This window comes from Ictidomys tridecemlineatus, chromosome 1, assembly GCF_052094955.1.
Source record: "Ictidomys tridecemlineatus isolate mIctTri1 chromosome 1, mIctTri1.hap1, whole genome shotgun sequence".
Lineage (NCBI taxonomy): Eukaryota > Metazoa > Chordata > Mammalia > Rodentia > Sciuridae > Ictidomys > Ictidomys tridecemlineatus.
Genome location: NC_135477.1, coordinates 213,745,286 through 213,767,155, shown reverse-complemented (window position 1 = coordinate 213,767,155; position 21,870 = coordinate 213,745,286). Strand labels below are relative to the sequence as shown.

Below are 21,870 nucleotides of genomic sequence, written 5' to 3'. Positions count from 1 at the left end.
TTGATTCCCACAATGGTCTAATTTATAAGTCAGTTTTCCCAATAGTGAATTGTTAACACAATACAACTTATATCATGGGGGTTTTGATTTCTCAAAACATTACCCAAATTATAGTCATCAATACTTCAGTGTGAGTCCTGTAAGATCATTATGGTTGTAAATGAATGTGCTATAAATCATTTTGTATCTCCTTTCATTCTTTTCATTAGTGTGAATGGCACTCATGAGTACTTGAACATTTTGAACATAGGGCTTATTTGTGGGCAGTGAGCAGAGTAGGCTTGCATAAAACAGCTGTGTGTTACTGTAGAAATTAAAATGAGATTATCCAACCTGAAATGATTTAACTTCTACAAATATCCAGGATTAAATAAAAATATAGTAACCATAACAACCTCATCTTATATAATGAGTATAGACTATTAAAATATCTTTTTAAATTTAATTTTATTTCCTTTTTTAGATATAGATGACAGGACAGTGTATTTTGACATATTATATGTACATGGATTATAACTTATTCTAATTAGGACCCATTTTTGATGTTATACATGATGTGGCGTTTCATTGGTGATGTATACATATATGAACATAGAAAAGTTGTGTCTTACTTTTTTCTGTTTTTTTCCCTTTTTATTGGTGCATTATAACTATACCTAACAGTTGGACTTGTTATCACATATTTATATATGCACACAATAAAATAGTATAATTTGAACAATTTCATTCCCCAGTATCTTCCCTTTTCCTCTCCTCCCACTCCCTGATGATCCCCTTCTATTATACTGGTCTCTTTTCTATTTTTTTAAAAATCTGTGCTAGTTATAGATGATAGTAGAATGCATTTGGTACATTGTACACAAATGGAGCACAACTTCTCATTATTCTGACTGTACATGTTACAGACTCACACCAGAAGTATAATAATACATATATAGTGTAATAATGTCTCTCTCATTCCACTGTCCTTCCCATCCCCCAGACCCTCCCCTCTCCTCATTCCCTTCTGCACAATCCAAAGTTCCTTCATTCTTACCTACCCTACCTCTTCCACTATGGATCAGCATCCGCTTATCAGAGAAAATATTTGACATTTGGATTTTGGGGGATTGGCTTATTTCACTTAGCATGATGTTCTCTAGTTCCATCCACTTATCTACAAATGCCACAATTTCATTTTTAAGGCTGTGTAATATTCCATTGTATATTTTTTACTACATTTTCTTTATCCATTTAATGTTGAATGGTATCTGTGTTGGTTCCATAGTTTAGCTATTGTGAAATGGTTGGCTAAAAACATTGATGTGGTTGTATCGTTGTAGAATGCTGATTTTAAGTCCTTTGGGTATAAATTGAGGAGTGGGACAGCTATGTCAAATGCTGGTTCCATTTCAAGTTTTCTGAGGAATCTCCTTACTGATTTCCAAAGTGGTTGGACCAATTTGCTGTCCCAACAGCGATGTATGAGGATAACTTTTTTCCCACATCCTTGCCAACACTTATTATTGCTTATATTCTTTATGATTTCCATTCTGACTGGAGTGGGATGAAATTTAGACTAGTTTTGATGTTTCTCTAATTTCTAGAGATAATGAACATTTTTCCATATGTTTATTAATCTATTGTATATCTTCTATGAAGTTTCTGTTCAGTTCCTTAGCCCATTTATTGATTGGGTTATTTGAGGTTTTTTTTTTTTTTTTAGGGGAGGGTGGTGTTAAGTTTTTTGAGTTCTTTCTATATCCTGGAGATTAATACTCTACCTGAGTTGCGTGTGGTAAAGATTTTTTTCCCATTCTGTAAGCTCTTTCTTCACATTATTGATTGTTTCCCATGCTGAGAAGAAGCTTTTTAGTTTGAATCCGTCCCAAGTATTGATTCTTAATTTTATTTCTTGTGCTTTGAGAGTCTTGTTAAGGAAGTCAGGTCTTAAGCCTACATGATGAAGATTGGGGCCTACTTTTACTTCTATTAGGTGTGGGGTCTCTGGTCTAGTTACCAATTCTTTGATCCATTTTGAGTTGACTTTTGTGCAGGGTGAGAGATAGAGGTTTAATTTCATTTTGCTACATATGGATTTCCACATTTCTCAGCACCATTTGTTGCATAGGCTATCTTTTCTCCTATGTATTTTCTTGGTGCCTTTGTCTAGTATTAGATAACTATTTATATGGGTTTGTTTCTATGTCTTTTATTTTGTACCATTTGTCTGCATGTCTATTGTGGTGCCAATAACATTCCATTTTTGTTATTATTGCTCTACAGTATAGCTTAAGGTCTGGTATTTTGGTGCCTCCTGCTTGACTCTTCTTTCTAGGGATTGCTATGGCTACTGTGGGTCTTATTTTTCCAAATGAATTTCATCATTGCTGTTTCTAGTTCTATGAAGAATGCCAAGGCTTCCAGTAGGAAGAAGGAGTATTTGCTTGATGAAATACTCTATATATGGTGGAAATGCTCTATATATGTCTGTTCAGTTTATATCGTTGATTGTGTTATTTAGTTCTGTTGTTTCTTTGTTTAGTTTTTGTATGGAAGATCTATCCAGTAGTAAGAGCAGTGTGTTAAAGTCTTCCATTATTATTATTATTGTGTTGTGGTCTGTTTGATTCGTGAAATTGAGAAGGGTTTGTTTGATGTACATAGATGCTCCATTATTGGGGGCATAAATATTTATGATTGTTATATCCTCTTGATGTATGATTCCCTTAAGCAGTACAAAATGTCCTTCTTTATCCCTTCTGACTAAATTTGGTTTGAAGTCCACTTTGTCTTATATGAAAATGGAAACCCCTAGTTGTTTACATAGTCCATGTGAGTGAATAAGATTTTCCCCAACCCATCACCTTCAGTCTGCGGATGTCTTTTCCTAGGAGGTGAGTCTCTCAAAGACAGCATATTGTTAGGTCTTTTTTTTTTATTGTTGGTCGTTCAAAACATTACACAGTTCTTAATACATCATATTTCACAGTTTGATTCAAGCGGGTTATGAACTCCCAACTTTACCCCGTATACAGATTGCTGTATCACATCAGTTACCCTTCCATTGATTGACATATTGCCTTTCTAGTGTCTGATGTATTCTGCTGTCAGTCCTATTCTCTACTATCCCCCCTCCCCTCCCCTCCCCTCCCCTTGTTAGGTCTTTTTAAAAAATCCAATCTGCCAGTCTGTGTCTTTTGATTAATAAGTTTAGGCCATTAACATTCATGGTTATTATTGAGACTTTATTTGTATTCCCAGTTATTTTGGTTTATTTTTGGATTTTAATTTGACTTAGTTTTTCCTTTGATTGACCATTCCTTTAATACAGCTCCTCTCTTTGGCAGTTTTCACTGTATTTTTTTTCCTCATTTCCTTCTTGTGGAATATTTTGGTGAGAAGGTTCTGTAGTGCAGGTTTTCTAATTGTGAATTCTTTTAACTTTTGTTTATCATGGAAAGATTTTATTTCATCTTCAAATATAAATCTTAATATTTCTGGATATAAAATGCTCAGTTGGCATCTGTTCTCTTTTAGAGCTTCATATATGTTATTCCAGGACCTGCTGGCATTGAGGGTCTGGGTTGAGAAATCAGCTAAAATCCAAATTGATTTCCCCCTATATGTAATTTGATTTTTTTCTCTCACAGCCTTTAAAATTCTATCCTTATTCTGTCATTCATTCTCATTATAATGTGTTTTGTGGGTCTGCTGTAATTTTGTACATTTGGGGTCCTACTGTACGCCTCTTGCATTTGATTTTCCATTTCATTCTTTAGATTTGGGAAATTTTCTGATATTATGTCATTGAAAAGATTGTGCATTCCTTTGATTTGTATCTCCATGCCTTCGTCTATTCTGATAAATATTTAATTTGGTCTTTTCATGTTATCCCATATTTCTTAGAAGTTCTCTTCATGGTTTCTTACCATCTTCTCTGTGCAGTTGCCTTTATTTTCAAGATTATATATTTTGTCTTCATTGCCTGAGGTTCTTTTCTTCTAAGTGGTCTAGTGTGTTGCTGGTACTTCCCACTGAAGTTTTAATTTGGTTTAGTTTTATCTTCATTTAGAAAATTTCTGCTTGATTTCTTTTTATAATCTCTCCCTCTTTATTGAGGTAATATTTCACTTCCTTTATTCTCTCCTGTATCATCCTTTATTTCAAAGATCAGTCTAGCTCTGTATCTTCTAAACTCCTTCTCTGACATTTTTTCTACTGTGTTGTCTACAGATTCTATTGTTGGAACATCTTGGTTTATTTGAGATACTGTGTTCCCTTGATTTTTTGTGTTTGTGTGTCTTCCCATTAGCAATATAGATGTAAGGCAGTACAGTTTCTATCCTGTAGACTCACAATATCCCTGAAGGCTTCCATTACCTCACCTTTAAGGGGGAGACCAATATTAACAGCACCAAATGCACACAATATACTCCTTTAGCCAAAATAGCTCCTATTAAGGCATCTAACAGTTTTCTCACAATAAACAGAAATGATATGTTCAATTATTGTCTACAATATAAACAGTAAGTTTGATAAAAGGGTTTGCTGTTTCTAATGATGAACAATAAGGTAACAAAAGTAGTTTAATATGATTTAATATGTTTCTGAGGGAGAAGGAGAAAAGATAGAGGTAAAAATGTACTAAAAGCGAGGGAGGAATTAATAGAGGTTGGCTGTTAGTATGAGAGAAGTGAGAAAGACAATCCAGGGAGACAGGTTAGAGAAAATATATATACATATTTTTTTAAAAAGTAAAAATATAAGGATATACAACAAAACTGTAATATACTATTCAGACATCCCATTCTTAATAAATTGATGCATGAAAAATATTTGGATTCAAAGATGGTAGATATGTGAGAGAGAGGGGAAAATTTTTAAAAAAGGAAAGTCTCAATGGAAAATTGAACAATAGCTTCTGTTGGCTTTCAAATTTTTTCTCTGCTTCCCTTTTTGGATAGGTTGGTTTGTCTGAAGTTTAATGGTAGCACCAGTCCACTGGGTAAAAAAACTATTTGGGTGGGCAAGATGATAGCAATATGTTGTCACATCCTCTTCCAGTGTTCCCACCCATTGTAGTTGGTCCCTCCTTCCCCATACATTTCAGGACTCACTGTGCTGGAGAGACTCTGGTTTTCTAGTTTCTCCAACCTGTGCTCCCCTTAGGGAACTGTCTGTAATCTCTCATGTTCCACAGACTTTCTAGACCCAGACTGGCCCACACAAACCCAGCTGCAATCTGGTGGACCTGGGCTTCAGATTCCCCAGGATCTGTCTTGCTGTAGTCAGAAGATCTCAATGCCATTTTAACTTGCAGAGAGACCACCATGGATATGCTCACACAAAAGAGAGACCCTGCAAAGAAGTAGCCAGATAGCAGCTACTAGTACACCCAGAAGAAAGACCTCAGGTGCAACCAGACCAGCAGGTACCTTGACAATATATCTCCAGACCCTGGCTGGTGTCCCCAGATTGAGGCGGCTGTGCCCTGAAATAGTGGCAGTGGCAGCAGCCAACTTGCAGGCCCTGGCAGGTGTCCCAAGATGGTTGAAGCCGAGTGTAACCAAACCTGCATCTGTGAGCACTGTGACTATGGACTTCTAGGCAGTATGAGACAGTGGGCAGCAGACAATCCACTGGAGGTCTGTGGTCAGTCTGCAGGCTAACGGCAGGCGATCCTCGGGTGAAGGTCAGGCTACAGGCAATGGGCCAGCAATAGGCAGGTGAGTGGGCAAATGGCAAATAATAGGCGACAGTCAGCAAGCAATCTATGCTCAAAAAAGCAGGTGATATGCTGGTAGACAGCAGAGGATTGCTGCATACGAATGGGGGGTAAACAACGGGGTCAGTTGGCAATGACTGCTACTTTGTAGAGAAACAGTATTTTCTCTGTTTGAATCCCAAGTGACAAGGAGTTCTGTCTCCCTCTAGATCACAATCTTGGATAAAAGTTCTGTCTTATTCATTTACTATCTTTCCTATTCCTATCCCCACTCCCTTCCATTCATTCACCTTTGTCTAATCCACTGAACATCTATTCTTCCCCTCCATCCCCACCTTGTTTTCTATTATCATCCACATATCAGAGAAAACATTTGACCTTTATTTTCGGTCTACCAGTGTATCACTCTTAGCATTAAAGTTTCCATATCCATATATTTACCAGCAAAAGTCATAGAGTCGTTCCTTTTCATGACTGAGTAATATTCCACTGTGTGTGTGTGTGTGTGTGTGTGTGTATCACATTTTGTTTATCTATTCAACTGTTGGAGGGTTCCTTGGTTGGTTCCATAACTTAGCTATTGTGAGTTGAACTGCTATAAACATTGTTGTAGCTGTGTCACTGTAGTATGATGATTTTAACTACTGGGGATATATGCCAAGGAGTTGGTGTAACTGGGTGAATAGTGATTCCATTCCTAGTTTTTTGAGGAATTGCCACATTGCTTTCCAGAGTGATTTCACCAATTTGCAATTCAACCAGCAAAGTATGAGTGCATTCTTTCCCCACATCCTTTCGATAACATTTATTGTTACTTGTATTCTTGATAATTGCTATTCTGACTAGAGTGAGATGGAATCTCAGTGTTGTTTTAATTGGCATTACTCTAATTGCTAGAGACATTGAACATTTTTTCATATATTTGTTGACCATTTGTATTTCTTCTCATATGAAATGCCTATTCAGTTCCTTTGCCCATTTTTTGACTGGGTTTTTTTTTTTTTTGTATTTAAGTTTTTTGAGTTCTTTGTATATCCTGGAGATTAGTGTTGCAGATCTGAGGTTCAGGTGACAAATATTTTCTTCCATTCTGTAGGTTGTCTGTTTACATTATTAATTGTCTCCTTTGCTGTGAAGAATTTTTTAGTTTGATGCATCCCATTTATTGGTTATTGATTTTAACTTCCTATGCTTTAGGAATTTTGTTCAAGAAGACAGTTACTGAGCCAATATGTTTCAGTGTTGAGCCTATATTTTTTTTCTAGTAGGCACAGAGTGTCTGTTCTAGTATAGGTCCTTGATGCACTTTGAGTTAAGTTTTGTGCAGGGAGAGAGATGGGGTTAAATTTCATTCTGTTAGAGATGGATTTCCAGTTTTCCCAGCACTATTTGTTAAAGAGGATACCTTTTTCCAGTGTATGTTTATGGAGCCTATATCAAGTATGAGGTAACTATTTTTATATAGATTTGTCTCTGTGTCTTCTGTTCTATTCCACTGGTCTTCTTGCCTGTTTTGGTGCCAAAACCATGCCAATTTTGTTACTCTAGCTCTATAGTATGAATTAAGGTCTGGTATTGTGATGGCTCCTGCTTCACTTTTTTTTTTTTTTTTTTTTTTTTTTTTACAAATTATTGCTTTAACTATTCTGGGCTTCTTGTTTTTCCAAATGAATTTCATAACTGCTTTTTATATTTCTATGAAGAATGACACTGAAATTTTGATCATATTTGCATTGAATCTATATACCACTTTTGGTAGTTTGGCTATTTGACTATATAAATTCTGCCTATTCAAGACCTTGGGTGGTCTTTTCATCTTATAAGGTCCTCTTCAATTTCTTTCTTTAGTGTTCTGTAGTTTTTATTGTAGAGGTCTTTTGCCTCTTTTATTAGATTAATTCCTAAGGTTTTTTTGTTTGTTTGTTTGGGTTGGTTTGGTTTTTAAGGCTATTGTGAATGAGATAGTTTTTTAAAAAAATTTTCTCTTTCAGCTGATTCATCATTGTGATATAGGAACAAAATTTATTTCTGGGTTAAAGAAATAATTAACACAATTAACCCAAAATTAAAATTAATTTAACACAATTTATTTTGTATCCTGCTATCTTGGTGAATTCATTTATGAATTCTAGAAGTTTTCTGGTGGAGTTTTTTGGGTCTTCTAAATATAGGATCACATTGTCAACAAATAGAGATAGTTTGAGCTCTTCTTTTCCTATTCGTATCCCTTTAGTTACTTTCTTTTGTCTCATTGCTCTGGCTAAAGTTTCCAGGACTGTGTTGAATAGAAGTGGTAAAAGAGGGCATCAGTATCTTGTTTCAATTTTTATGGGAAATGCTTTTAATTTTTCTGCATTTAGAATGATGTTGGTTTTGAGTTTTATGTATGTAGCTCATAAAATGTTGCAGGTTTATTCCTACTCTTCTACATTTTCTAGTGTTTTGAATGAATGGATGCTGTATTTTGTCATGTGCTTTTTCTGCATCTATTGAGATAATCATGCTATTCTTATGTTTATTCATTTCTGTATGTTGAACCAACCTTTCATCCCTGTGATAAAATTAACTTGATCATTTTGCACTATTTTTTAGATATGTTTTTATATGTAAATTGCCATTGTTTTAAGAATTTTTGCATTTATATTCATCAAGGTTACTAGTCTGAAGTTTTCTTTCCTTGATGTGTCATTGTTTGGTTTTGATATCAGGGTGATACTGTCTTCATTAGAATGAATTTGGAAGGGTTCCCTCCTTTTTTATTTCATGGAATAATTTGAAGAAGACAGTGTTAGTTCTTCTTTTAAGTTCTAGTGGAACTCAACTGAGAATTCATCTAGTCTTGGGCTTTTCTTCATTTATAAACTTTTGATGGTGTCTTCAGTTTCATTGCTTGAAATAGATATGCTTATATTTTCTGTGTCTTCTTGATTCAATTTCTTCAATGTCTTCAAGATTTTCTATTTTATTGGAATATAAATTTTCAAAGTAGTTTCTGATTATTGTCTGTATTTCAGTAGTATTTGTTGATATTTCCTTTCTCATTATAAATTTTAGTAATTCGAGTTTTTTCATTCTTTTTCTTTATTATCTTGGCTAATTTTTTTATCAATTTTATTCAAAAAATGAACTTTTAATTATTATTTTTGTTTTTTGTTTATTATAATTTCATTGATTTCAGTCTGATTTTAATGATGCTGTGTCTTCTGCTTTTTGTGTTGATTTGTTGTTCTTGTTCTATGGCCTTGAGTTGTAATGTTAGGTTACTTATTTTGTGACTTTCTATTCTTTTAATTAATGAGGTTATTGCAATGAACTTTCCTCTTAGAATTGCCTTTATAGTCTCCCAGATATTTTGATATATTATATTGCTATTCTTATTTACCTCTAAGTATTTTTTATTTCACCCCTGATTTCTGCTATCCATTTGTCACTCAATAGTGTATTATTTAGTCTCAAGATGTTAGAGTAGCTTCCATTTTTTATTGTTGATTTCTAATTTCATTCCACTATGATCTGATAGAATGCTAGATATTTTCTCTATTTTTTTTATTTTCTAAGACTTACTTTTTGTCCTAAGATATGGTATATTTTAGAGAAGGATCTGTGTGTTGCTGAGAAAAAAAGCACATTCAATCATTGATTGATGAAATATTCTTTATATGTCTGTTAATTCTAAAATGTTAATTGTATTTTTTAGTTTTATAGCTTCTTTATTTAGTTTTTGTTTGGAGCATCTATCTAGTGATGAGAGAGATGTGTTAATGTCACCCAGTATTATTGTGTTGTGGTCTACTTGATTCTTGAAATTGAGAGGGCTTGTTTGATGTACATATATGTTCCGTTGTTTGGGGCATAAACATTTACAATTGTTATATTTTGTTGATGTATAATTTCCTTAAACAGAATTAAATGAAATTCTTTGTCCCTTCTGTTTAACTTTGGCTGGAAGTCCACTTTATCTGATAGGAGAAAAGAAATCCCTGCTTGTTTACAAGATCAATGGGAATGATATGTGGTGTTTTTTTTCCCAATGCTTTTACCTTCAGTCTATGGATGTTTTTGCTTCTTAAGTGAGTCTCTTAGAGACACCATATTGTTGGGTTTTGTTATTTAATCAAACTCCCAGTTTTTCTTTTGATTGATGAGATTAGGCCATTTATATTCAATGTTATTATTGAGATATGATTTTTATTCCCTACCATTTTGATTTATTTTTGGTTTTTAGTTTGAATTAGTTTCTTCTTTGATTGTCCATTCTTCTAGTGTAGTTCTTCCCTTTGTTTCATTTTTATTTTTCATTTTCTCTTCATGAAATATTTTATTCATTTTATGTTTTATGGTCTGAGCTTACACTTGTGAGTTCTTTTAACTTTTGTTTATCATGGAAAATTTTTGTCAATTCTGAAGCTTAATTTTGCTAGGTATAGTATTCTTGGCTGGCATTCATTTTCTTTCCGGTTTGTATACACTATTCCAAGACCTTCTAGCTTTGAGGGTCTGAGTTGAAAATCAGTTAGATCTAGGTTTCCCTCTAAATGTGACCAGTCATTTTTCTCTAGTAGCATTTAAAATTCTATCCTTATTCAGTATGTTATGCATTTTCCTAATAATGTGCTTGGTGTGGGTCTGCTGTAATTTTGTATATTTAGGGTCTTATAAGCTTCTTGTATTTGATTTTTTCATTCCATTTTTAAGACTTGAGAAATTTTCTGATGTTATTTCATTGAAAAGATTGTGCATTCCTTTGGTTTATGTCTCCAAGCCTTCATTTATCTCAAAAAATCTTATGTTTGTTCTTTTAATGTTATCCCATATTTTTGGAAGTTCAGTTTATGCTCTATTAACATCTTTCTCTATGGTGAACTTTAAGATTATATATTCTGTATTCATTGCCTGAAACTATTTCTTCCATATGGTTTTGTCTGCTGGTATGGTTTTCATTGATTTTATTTTTAATATTTTTTAAGTTGTCATGGGACTTTATTTTATTTATTTATATGTGGTGCTTAAAATTGAACCTAGTGCCTCATACATGCTAGGCTATGTTCTACCACTGAGCCACAACCCCAACCCTCCATTGAATTTTTAATTTGTTTTGTTGTTGTTTGTTTGTTTTTGGAGGGGGTACCAGATGGTTCACCATCTCCAACTTAATTTGTTTGTTTTTTTTTTTAGTCCTTCATTTCTATAATTTCTGCTTGATTTTGTTTTAGAATCTCTCATTATTGAAGTGATCTTTCATGTCTTGTATTTTCTCTCTGATTTCATTCCTTTCATCATTCTTTACCTCACAGATCAGTTTAATAATGAACTTCCTAAACTCCTTCTCTGACATTGGTTCCACCTGGGTATTGATGGATTCTGTTTTTGTTGTATTTTGGTTTGTTTGGAGTGATTTTTCCCTTGCTTTTTCATGTTGTTTTTGTATCTACCCATCTAATAGTCTGGAGCAGGAGTGTCCCTGTGGACTTATAGTATCCTTGAAGGTTTCTAGTACCTCAATTTATGGGGAGACAAATAATAATAATAAACAAATGCAAATAATATACACCATTAAACCAAATAGTTCCTTCTATGATGTCTACAATGATAATTATCATAATAAACAAAAATGATGTGATTAGTTATTAATCACACTAAAAATAGTAAATTTACAAAAGTGTTAATAATTTCAAATGTTGAAAAGGGTTAAAATAGAAGTGATGTTACATATGATGATTATGAGGGAGGAAGAGAGAAAATAGAAGCAAAAAAATCGAAGGATCAGTGAATGAGAAATCAATACAAATTTTCTGTTAGCAGACAAAATAGAGAAAGAGAATCAAGGGAAACTTTTAAGTGAGAGAAAAATAAAAATTTTTATGTAAAATTAAAAGAATACAAAATATATTAATCAAACATTCTATCCCTTAAAAGACTGTGTGATGGAAGATAACTGCCCTTAAATAATGCTAGAAATTTGGAAAAAGAGTGTGTGTGTGTGTGTGTGTGTGTGTGTGTGTGTGTGTATTGTCCATTCTTGTCACAATAAAACAGAAAAGAAGATGGAAAAAAAAGTTCTCAATGGAAAGTTAAAGAATCATTTCTCTTGGATTTCAAAAAATTCTTGTCTTCCCTTGTTAGCAGTGTTGGGTAGGATGGACTGGAATATGATGCCTGTTGCACCCTCAGGGTGTGGTCACTGGAATGTGAGAGGAGATCCTGTAGGCAGACTTCCTGCAGTCAGGGCTTAGGCCTAGATAGGATGCAGTTTTTTCATTGAGTGGTGATTTGTCTAGAGATTTTAAATCAGTGTACCTCTAAGGCCCAGCAGTTGCCTGTCCATGCTGGGAGACTCTGGGTTCCACCTGTGTGGCATAACAGTCAATTCTTTCTCCCCTTCATCATCTGTAGACTCTGTGTTTCTGTCTCTCAGGTTCAATCTTTAACCTCAATCTCTCTCGTCCCTCTTCTTTCAAACTCCATGTTGGGTGTATCCCTCCCAGCCAGTCCTGTGAGCAGCCCGACTGGAGTGGGAGGGGTGTAGCCTCAATCCCTCTCTGCATCTTACCCTCTCTTGATCACTTAATCACTCTCTTTGCCATGTGGTGTGGATTTGTCAAGCCTTGGTTTGCCGGGAATTAGCCTCCATGGCTGCCAGCCCCGAAAAGCTACTTTCTCTGTCCACGAGCAGCTAGGAGAGAAACAGCCCCTTTCCCACACAAGAATAATGTATCAAGCAGTGTCTCTGATCTCAGATCTCTTAGTATCCAAACATGTCACAGGCCTCCCCAATTGCCACTGGGGATTTGTTCCTTATATTATTATACTCAGCCTCCTGAGTCCCCAATCTGCTTTGATGTCCAGCATTAGTTCCCAGTAAAGTCTCCTTTTCATTTTTTTTCCCCACCCACCATGCTGAGAAGCTGCTTATATACTTTCTTGGTTTCACACCTAGAAAAGCAACCTCCTCTATTCTGTCACTTTCCCAAATCCCCAAGTACCTTTATTTCCCTACCTTATATGCTTGAATTTTTGGTTCATGGGTGTGGAATCATCAAGGGAGTTGTAGCTTCAGCTTAAAACATGACCTCACTTATCTATTTTTTACATTGTTCCTGTTGTTGAATATAAACTCTGTGAATTAGTTTTCTCTTTGAATTTTGTAAGTAAAAAATCAATCTAAGGTAGAGATTGGGAAAAATTCAGAAATTGTATTGCTGAAGCTCCAAGCTTAAGGTAGAAAGGAAGCTGAGGAAGTGTGTCAGGAGATAACTATAGAATGAAAGTAAGAGGGGTTGGCTGATGAAACCTCATTTATTCTCAGGTCAGTTACCAACTCTGCACTGACCTAAGAACTTCTTCAATGAAGGGTATGACACCGATCATAACTTTCTTTCCTTGGCTTTTATACAGAGACTCCACTACAGAGAAGATCAAGTGTGGTCTCTGATTGATCTGTGTATACTTCAGATGAATACCCTTTTAAAATCACTTGCAAAGTTTCTGAGGGTTGAGAATTTATTTTTACAGTTTTACAACTCTCAAATCTGCAACATTAGACTCAGTAAGATGCTCAATACATCACATATAGAATGAAATATATTATGAAGTAAAAGTTCTAGATCAAATGACTCTTTATTTTCACTCACTCCTAAACCCTGATTGTATTCTAGTTATTTTGTTGCTAAACCCATAACACATGACTTCCCTTTTTTCATCCACCTGGTTATTTCCATATTTTAGTCTAGTTTTCTGGAGGGGAGGGATTATGTTTATTTATCCTTGTGTCCTGCATACCTATGGTACCAGATGTCAAAGCTACTCAGTAAATGAATGTTCCTTGTATAGTTATATCAAAGTTTCATCATGTGTGAGTTTGGCTATGTTTGTTTGAAATTTTAAAAATCTTTTTGAATTTTTTTCTGAATCTACTTTTGTCTTCATGGATTTAAAGATATCTGAATTTATTATCAAAATATTGCACCAATAATCTCTCATGTTCTTGCCATTTTACTCCAATTAATTTTTAAGATACTATTTTCTTTTGCTTTACTCCAGAACTGAACAATGCCACAAAAAAATTCTTTACTAAAGAATATTTGAAAATTAAACAAAGCTTTCAGAAGTCCAGCTCTGCAAAATGGCCTCTACCAAGCTGCAGAAAAGCTTTTCATCTTTTTGGAGGTAAGGAAACTAATACCTACCCATCCACGACCCAAAATAAAATTCTTGTAACTCTGTCCATTTTTCCAAGCCTGTTCTTATACCTAATTTCTTCCTGTCTTAAAAATGTTAGTGGATATATTTCTGTATTGATCTAATTTAAGTAAAGGTTTTGCTAAATATCTCCTTGCTGAAAGCTACAAATATACATATGAAGAAAATGCAGTCTATACATTGAAAGCAAATTTGAGAGAAACCAGTATTATTGACTTTCCTGAGGAGAATAAGAGGGAAGGTGGATGGAGAAAGGTTGGTTATTGGGTTCTAAGTTACAGTTAGATAAAAGTAAGAAGTCAAGGTGTGCTATTGAATATACTATAGATAATAATAATGTACTGTATTTTTCAAAAAGCTAGAAGAAAAGATCTTGCATATTTTCACCATAAAGAAATGACAGATGTTTGAAGAGATAGATATATCTAACCTGATTTAAACATTACAATATATGCTGTATCAAAAACATAATATCATACCTCATTAATATGTATATCAGTTAAAAATTCATAAAAATAAAAATAAATTAACTTTCCCTTTCCATCAGTGGTTAATATATAGATGATAAACAAGCATCTCACAAGTATCAGATTTGATAAAAACTATTTGACAAAAGCACTAGAACTCTTAATAAAAAATTTTATTAATTCAATTATCATAAGCTAAATTTATGTAGTTTAATATATTATATTTCTAGCACAAGTTTAGGACAAGTAGAAAGTGACAGAGCCTTGGAGTAGAGGGTATCACAGAACTGCACAGTGGTCTGAGAATGGTATACCAGTGTCTAGGTTCAGGTCTAAGTAGCTATATGATTTCAGGAATGTCATGAGCACCTCTATTGCTTGTATTCAGATAAAGTGTAAATTATTTTTATCTGCCTCACCTAATTAATATACTAGTTGTGAGGACTAAATGAAACTAAGACCATTTTGAGCTTAAAGAATGTGTTACTGTATGACCATACAACATGGACATAAAATATAAAGTCATCTTTTATAAATTCTTGGTTTGTAAGAGCATGAATTACTATGTAGTTTTAGCATTTACAACTTATGATATTATGGGGCCAGATAGGGGAATCATGATCTTCAGTGAACAAGAGGAACTTCTACATAAGAAAATAAGACCAATACAGTGATGACAAAGAACCAAAGCAGATAGAGGCAGAGCCTGTATGGTGGAGGCAAAAAATAAATTGATACACTAAATCTCTTAAGTTTGAAGGAAGTAAGTGAAGGACCAATATAACTTTGCACAGTGGTTCAAATGAATAAAGTAGTTTAAGGATACTCAGTAAGCCCTTATGTCTTTATAATTTGGTTAGTAACTAAAAATATTATCTAGGATTTGGTATAAATAGGTTTAAAACTATAACATTTAGTCCAAAATATAATAGAAAATCAAATATGAGAAAAATCAGCTTTACATAAATAATTCATACCCAAAAGGAGAATATTTATAATTTGGTTTTTGTTCCTTAAGAAGTTCCCCGTATCCTGGGTGAGGGCCGTGGCTCAGTAGTAGTGCACTTGGCTGGCATGTGTGAGGCACTGGGTTCCATTCTCAACACCACATATAAATAAATAAATAAGGTCTATCAACAACTAAAAAAAAAATTATAAAAAGAAGTTTCCTTTATCCTGTCTTCTACCTTACATTCAGTTACTTTAAATACAATAATCCCACATTTTCCTTTGTCTTTTTCTATTCTGAAGTAAAAGTGAAGCAATAATTCAAATAGGTGTTCCTTTGTGATTTTTGTCTTATTTGTCCTATGTGGAGCAGAAGAGTGCCATAGACTTTGATTTAAAAAAAATTTAATACTTACACAGGAGACTAAACAAATTAAGATGGATTATATGGTACAATATTAAGATACCTTTGAACTTACTGTTTTAGAAAAACAAGCAATGATATACAGTGTGTTCCTACTTTAGTACATGATAAAATTAAAAGTAGTAAAACCCAGACATTAACACCTACATATAAATACATGTAAATGCATATCATTAAGCATCCATAGAAAAGTGAAGATATGAGAGCATCACATGCAACATACACACATGTATGTGTTTAAAGTAGAACTTGATTATATCATATATTTTTTAATGGTAGAAGTTCAAAATAGTTTTATTACATCATTCAATTTAAGAAGTATTTTAGTATCACAAGCTCAGCTGAACTGGGCAAGAACTGAACTGTCAGGTAACTAAGTAAGTAAAGCAACACACCAAAAAGGAAAGAATTAAGCTTTCAATCACTTGCTACAATGGCATAAGCAAATCTAAACATAGAGAAAATGCATACCCCCTTTTACATTTTCTCCATAGAATAAGCATACTGGCCCAGGGTCAGGTGGAACAGAGCAGATGTGGGGATTGGCTCACTGTACAGAAACTAAGTCTCCAACAGTTTTATGGGTCCTGGAGTCAGGGGGAGAATAACATGGAGGAAGGGCTACTAGTGAGAAAAAAAAAATGGATATGGAGTCACAATGGAGAAAAGTCCCCTCAAGTTATCCTCTTCTAATCCCCAAAAAGAGGCCTCAGCAGAGGCAACTGAAAAAGACCTCTGTGCACTGTCTCAGATAAAGAACCTTGGAATGAAGATGCTGTGAAAGAGCATCCACTGGCCTTGAGACCTTGACTGCCACTCCCTGTGGAGACTGTAAATACTGCCTGTGCTGCAAGTCTGGCATAGGAAGGGCAGCTTTCTGCTGTGAGGCCTACAATTACAGTGGCTAGACCTAATACACACAGGATTGGGAATCAGATATCTCAATTGACAATATTATTGAAGCACTTTCTGTACTTCTCTTTGTTTGCCTCTTGCCTCCCCCCAAATTTTTTATTTATCATTTCTGTATAATATACATATATACTTAATCAACATTACTTATTTTTGCTTGTTTTTGCACTTTTGTGATGGTAACAAATGTACATATTCCACATTTGCTTTGCCACTCAGTATTAGGTTTCTCAAATCTATCCATTTCAGTAAATATAGTGACATTTGTTTATTTTTACTACTGTACTATAGTCAATTATATGAATGTACTAAAATTTGTTCATTCTCCTGTGGATGAATTGAGTTATCTGACCTTTTCATTGTTATAAACAATGCTACTGTAAACATTTTCGTGTCTTCTGGAATAATTGCCAATAGAAACTTGCCAGATCATAGGAAAAGTACATCTTGAAGTTGATTACCTAAAACCAAACTATTTCCCTAAATGACTGTACTGATTTTTCAGTAGTGTTGTCTATCACATTTGATCTTTTCAGTCTTTTATAATTTGCTAGTCTTGTAACTATAAAATAACACCACAGTGGGGTTTTAATTTCCATTACTGTGATGGGAGTTGAATATGGCTTTGTCTATAGGTATATTGGCCATTGAGTTTTTTTCATTTATTGAATACTTATTTACAAATTTTATATATTTTTCTATGATTTTTTTTAATTTTTAAGAACTTATAATATTTTTCTGGTGATTACTTTTTCTGTTAATTATATGAATAGCCATTCTCATCACTATTTGAAGTCTGCCTTTTTACTTCATTGTTTCTTTTAATGAATTATAGTTCTTCATTTTCTTCATTTTTCTGATGTGTACTGTTAAAGAAATTTCTCTCTATTCTCAGGGTCACAAAGATAACTTCTTATATATTTTTCAAATAGTTTTAAAGGTCTTTGGAATTGACTTATGTTATATTGTTTTATGAAGTTTTTGTTTTGTTTTGCTGTGTGCCATGTAGGGAGCCAATTTCTTTGAGTAATTTTTGCTGTTTATTTTTTTCCATTTATTAATCATTTCTCTACTGATGTATAATACCAATATGTCATATTTCAATTCCCATATGCTCTATATCTGAGTTCTTTGTTTGATTCCATTGGTTTATTTGCCTATTCTTAGGCCAAACACCAAGCCTTTATATTTATAAGCTTTTAAATCTTCCCTCCAGCTTGTTCTGTTTCACAAGTATCTTAGCTATTTTGAGGCCCTCTGCTCTATTATTTGTCTATCATGTTCTCTGTTATAAGAAATTCTTAACTTCATTGTACCTGAATCAAATTCTTGCTTTACCATTTGTTTTGAAATTTCATTTTAAAAAGTTCTTCACCACTCCCAGACCACACAGGTTTTCACTTAGATTTTTTTTCCTATGTTTACATTGTGGTTTTACCTTTCACATGCAGGTCTTTAACTAGAGTCTATCCTTTATATTGTGATACAAAGGATTCACGTCTTTTTTCAAATAAAAGCCCATTTTTTCCAAATATTTATTATATAGCATTGTTGCATTTGTAAAGATTATTTACTGTTGTCTTATAGAAATATAGTTTAATGTGGGAAAATGATCTAATATTTAACAACCATACTAAATAATCTAATTAAGTTTAATATTTAAATGGTTTTAAGTGCTTTCAGTGAAGATGATTATAAGTATAGTTTGACATCTTTGTTAAACTATGCTTATACTGAACAGTTAAACATCTAATGCATATATACTTTCTTTCTCTTTTATCTTGATGAACATTTTGAACTGGGTTCTCTGTTCTATTTTGAACAAAATTAGTGATAGTAGCATCCCTAATTTTAGGTGGAATGCTTTTAATATTTACCATTGAATATAATTGTTTTTACTTGTTGTTGTTGTTCTTTCTGTACCATACTAAGATAATTTTCTATGTCATTAACTTTTATCCTTTTTACCAACTTCATTATTTAATGTTATAAAGTTTTCTGCCATCACATATTTTTGTTATTCTTCATTTCTAATTTTTAAATAAGTCATATTTAATTACATACTGATTGAGTCATATTGATTCAAAAATAAAGTAATTATTCAAAAATCAGGATCATACTGGAAAATAAGAGTCTGTGATTTATCACTATTCAGCAAACCATACCATCTATGCTATGTTAATATGTTACTTGAGAAATTTATTTTTCAGCTGTTTTTCACAGTTGCTAGGAGGAAATAAGGTGGGAAATGCAATCTGGAAAAAAAACAACACATTCCAGTGTTTGACTTTGGCTCCAGAATTTTATCAAAAAAAAAAAAACACTTGAATGTAGATTTCCCTAGCCAGTTATACTCACATAAAACTTTTCATGAACTCAGCCACAAAACTAGCTCACACTTTAACTATAATACTTGTTGTTTTCCTTTGGATTCTGTGAGGTACTGTCTAGGATACACTGATGAGAAAGCAGACATGTTTAATTCTTTTCCTTTTATAAATACATATTTCATGTTTTTATACATAAAATAGGTAATATGAAAAGGAATAAAATATTCTGAAAAAATGTGAGCTTGCATTTTCCATCTCACATCAAGTCTAGTTGCACTGATGACTGTGTCAGTCCTAGTTTGTGTCCCTGAGTATCTGACATTTCCATGCATTACAACCTCTGTTTATTTTATCAGTAACCAATTGTCATGGTTTCTAGTCCTGCCCTATCAACTTATGCTCTAAGAAACCACTTTGTGTGTGTATGTGTATGTGTATAATGTATCTATCTCATTATGCATGATATGTACAAAATTATGTGTGTGTTTGTGTGGCATACACACATACATACAAAAAGCAAAAACTAGCTGAGAAGTTTTATTAAAATATTTTTGCCAAAAGGGGAAAAAGATGAGTTTCACATTGTTGATATCTGTTTTTTCTAAATTCAGCTCAAAGAAATGAAAAGAAGAAAATCAGGATTTAAAAAAAGCATGTCCTTTTTCTATAACAAAAACATGCAGCTGAAATGCAGGTGTCAGAGATATATGTATGACAAGGCCATCCATTTCTCAGGAAAGCCAAGGGGAATTGTTTTATTTGGTCATTAGTTTTTCTGAAGGTGTTAGATTGGTTTTGCAAGTTTAAAAATGTTCAGTATAATTCAAAGAATATCTACATGGGAAAGAGTGCTAGCTTCTAATAGAACACAAAGCACTATATGCTCAAACAACAGGACTTTGATTATAGCCCAGAAATCTTCCTTCTCAGAAAGTTAGAGGTAAATTGGAGAATTTTAAAATGTACTGTAAACTTGGTGCTGCCTGTTAGCAGAAGGTATATTAGTATTTACAATTTCTCAAAAACTGCAACAACTTTATTCACATGATAAGCTTTTGAAAGTGCCTAGGAATGCTGAAGTGTCTTTTTATTTCTTTTTATTGTGGCAGAATTAGGTTCTGTTTTTTTCTCTGAGATGTACTTATGAGTTTGAAATTTTTTTCAGAAGCAAACACTGCAACAAGTTTTGCATTATCTTAGCTACTTTTAAAAATAGTTACATACCATTCTAAAATGTGAAATCATAGATTCTTATAGAAAGAATTCACATGTCACTTCCCCAGCCACTTTAAGAACAACTTCAGTAATCATACTCAAAGACTTCTAGAATCTGCTTATCACAAGCAGTGACAGGGAGCTTATCATCATACAAAAATAAGCTTATTCATCTTAACAAATATATCAGAGTTTCTATGTTGAATTGAAATCTGCCTTCTCACAATTTTTTATTGGTTCAAGTGTATTTTAATCTAATCTTACACTACATAATGTTACTTCAAATATGCAAAGACACATATAATAGCATTTCCACAAGTATTTATTCTGCACACTAAATCTATATTCCTTCAACTGTTCCTAATGGATTTGAGGAACCTGATTGCTGATTTCAGAGATACAAAATAGGCTAGAAATTATGACCACTGGGTACTGATAAACTGAGCATGTAATGCTTAAAAATAGATACTTTAGGGTAAAGAACTGTGATTGACAACAGGCATCAGTGAAACGAATACTTATGAAGGATGTAAAGCTTACATTTATCTGGGTTTCCATTTCTTTTCATATTATCCAGTGTTATTTTGGTGTTGGGTCACTGAATCCATGGTCTGTCTAAGGCTAAATAGTTCAGTTGAGCAATGGACTCAAAATTAAAATATTTAAATTTTGCTTCTATATTATGCTTATGATAACAAATGAATTATAATGCAAATTGTTCAAATATCACTACTTTATAATTATTATTTATTTTAAAAATTAATAGCAGTGTTTCATTTTCTCAATCCTTCTCTTTCCTTTATTCTTCCTCCTTCTCTCTGTCACACACACATACACACACACACACACATTCTTCATTGTTTCATATATGTAGAATTTTCTTAATTGCCTATGAAGTTGGATATTAGTCGGAAATGCTGCCTTGTAAAATACTTTCATGTATAACATAAATGCACACATATGTACATACATTAAAAATCAAACCACTGACCCCAGGACCTCTGAGATTGACGCAGAAAACAAATTCTCTTGGTGAGAGAGGGTAGTCCTGACCTTAAACTTGAGCTCACTATTTTAATGCTTTGTCCTAGTACTAATGTTTTCCCTAATGATCCTGCAGCATAGATGACAACAAGTTAAAAAGTTTAAATATGTGGTAAGGTGACTGATATTGGACACTGGATTGTTGGACCTTTTGATGTAGAGAGCTAGAAAGAAAGTGAAGGAGCTCAGCATAGCCAAACTCATAGTGAACCATTGATCTTTAATAAATGGTATTATTTAATTCTTCAGAAAACTTAAAAAATATTCAAGCATTCTAAAGTTTGACCACTGTGTGACTCCCTTATTGTAGCAAGGGGTAATAAGTGTATCATTGTGAACCATCATGGTAAACTGTGGTCAGTCTTAGGATAGAACAGGAAGACAGAGGAGGTAGGCATTAAGTCCCTTAAGTGAGAAGACAAAAACCTACTTGTTTTGGGGAGAACATGTGGTGACTTCATCCTATTCTATAATCATAGTGAGTAGAGAACACTTGTAATTGTGGATACTCAGCCCTAGCACATAGAGATAGGCAGGCCATGCAAAGGTACAGTAAGAGTGAAGCAGGTTCTGTGCAATGGTTGCAGATTATTCTTGTCAGTAACTTTTTATCCCAAATGATCA

The 21,870-nt window shown here is 33.5% G+C and overlaps 1 protein-coding gene across 1 annotated transcript in view; it reads left to right on the top strand.

The window, feature by feature from the left end:
* Positions 1-21,870, top strand: part of Rnf180 (ring finger protein 180) — a 206,816-nt gene that overhangs the window by 159,746 nt on the left and 25,200 nt on the right. The window contains 1 exon segment of the mRNA XM_078015963.1: positions 13,748-13,873. Coding sequence (XP_077872089.1) covers positions 13,748-13,873 — 126 coding nt within the window.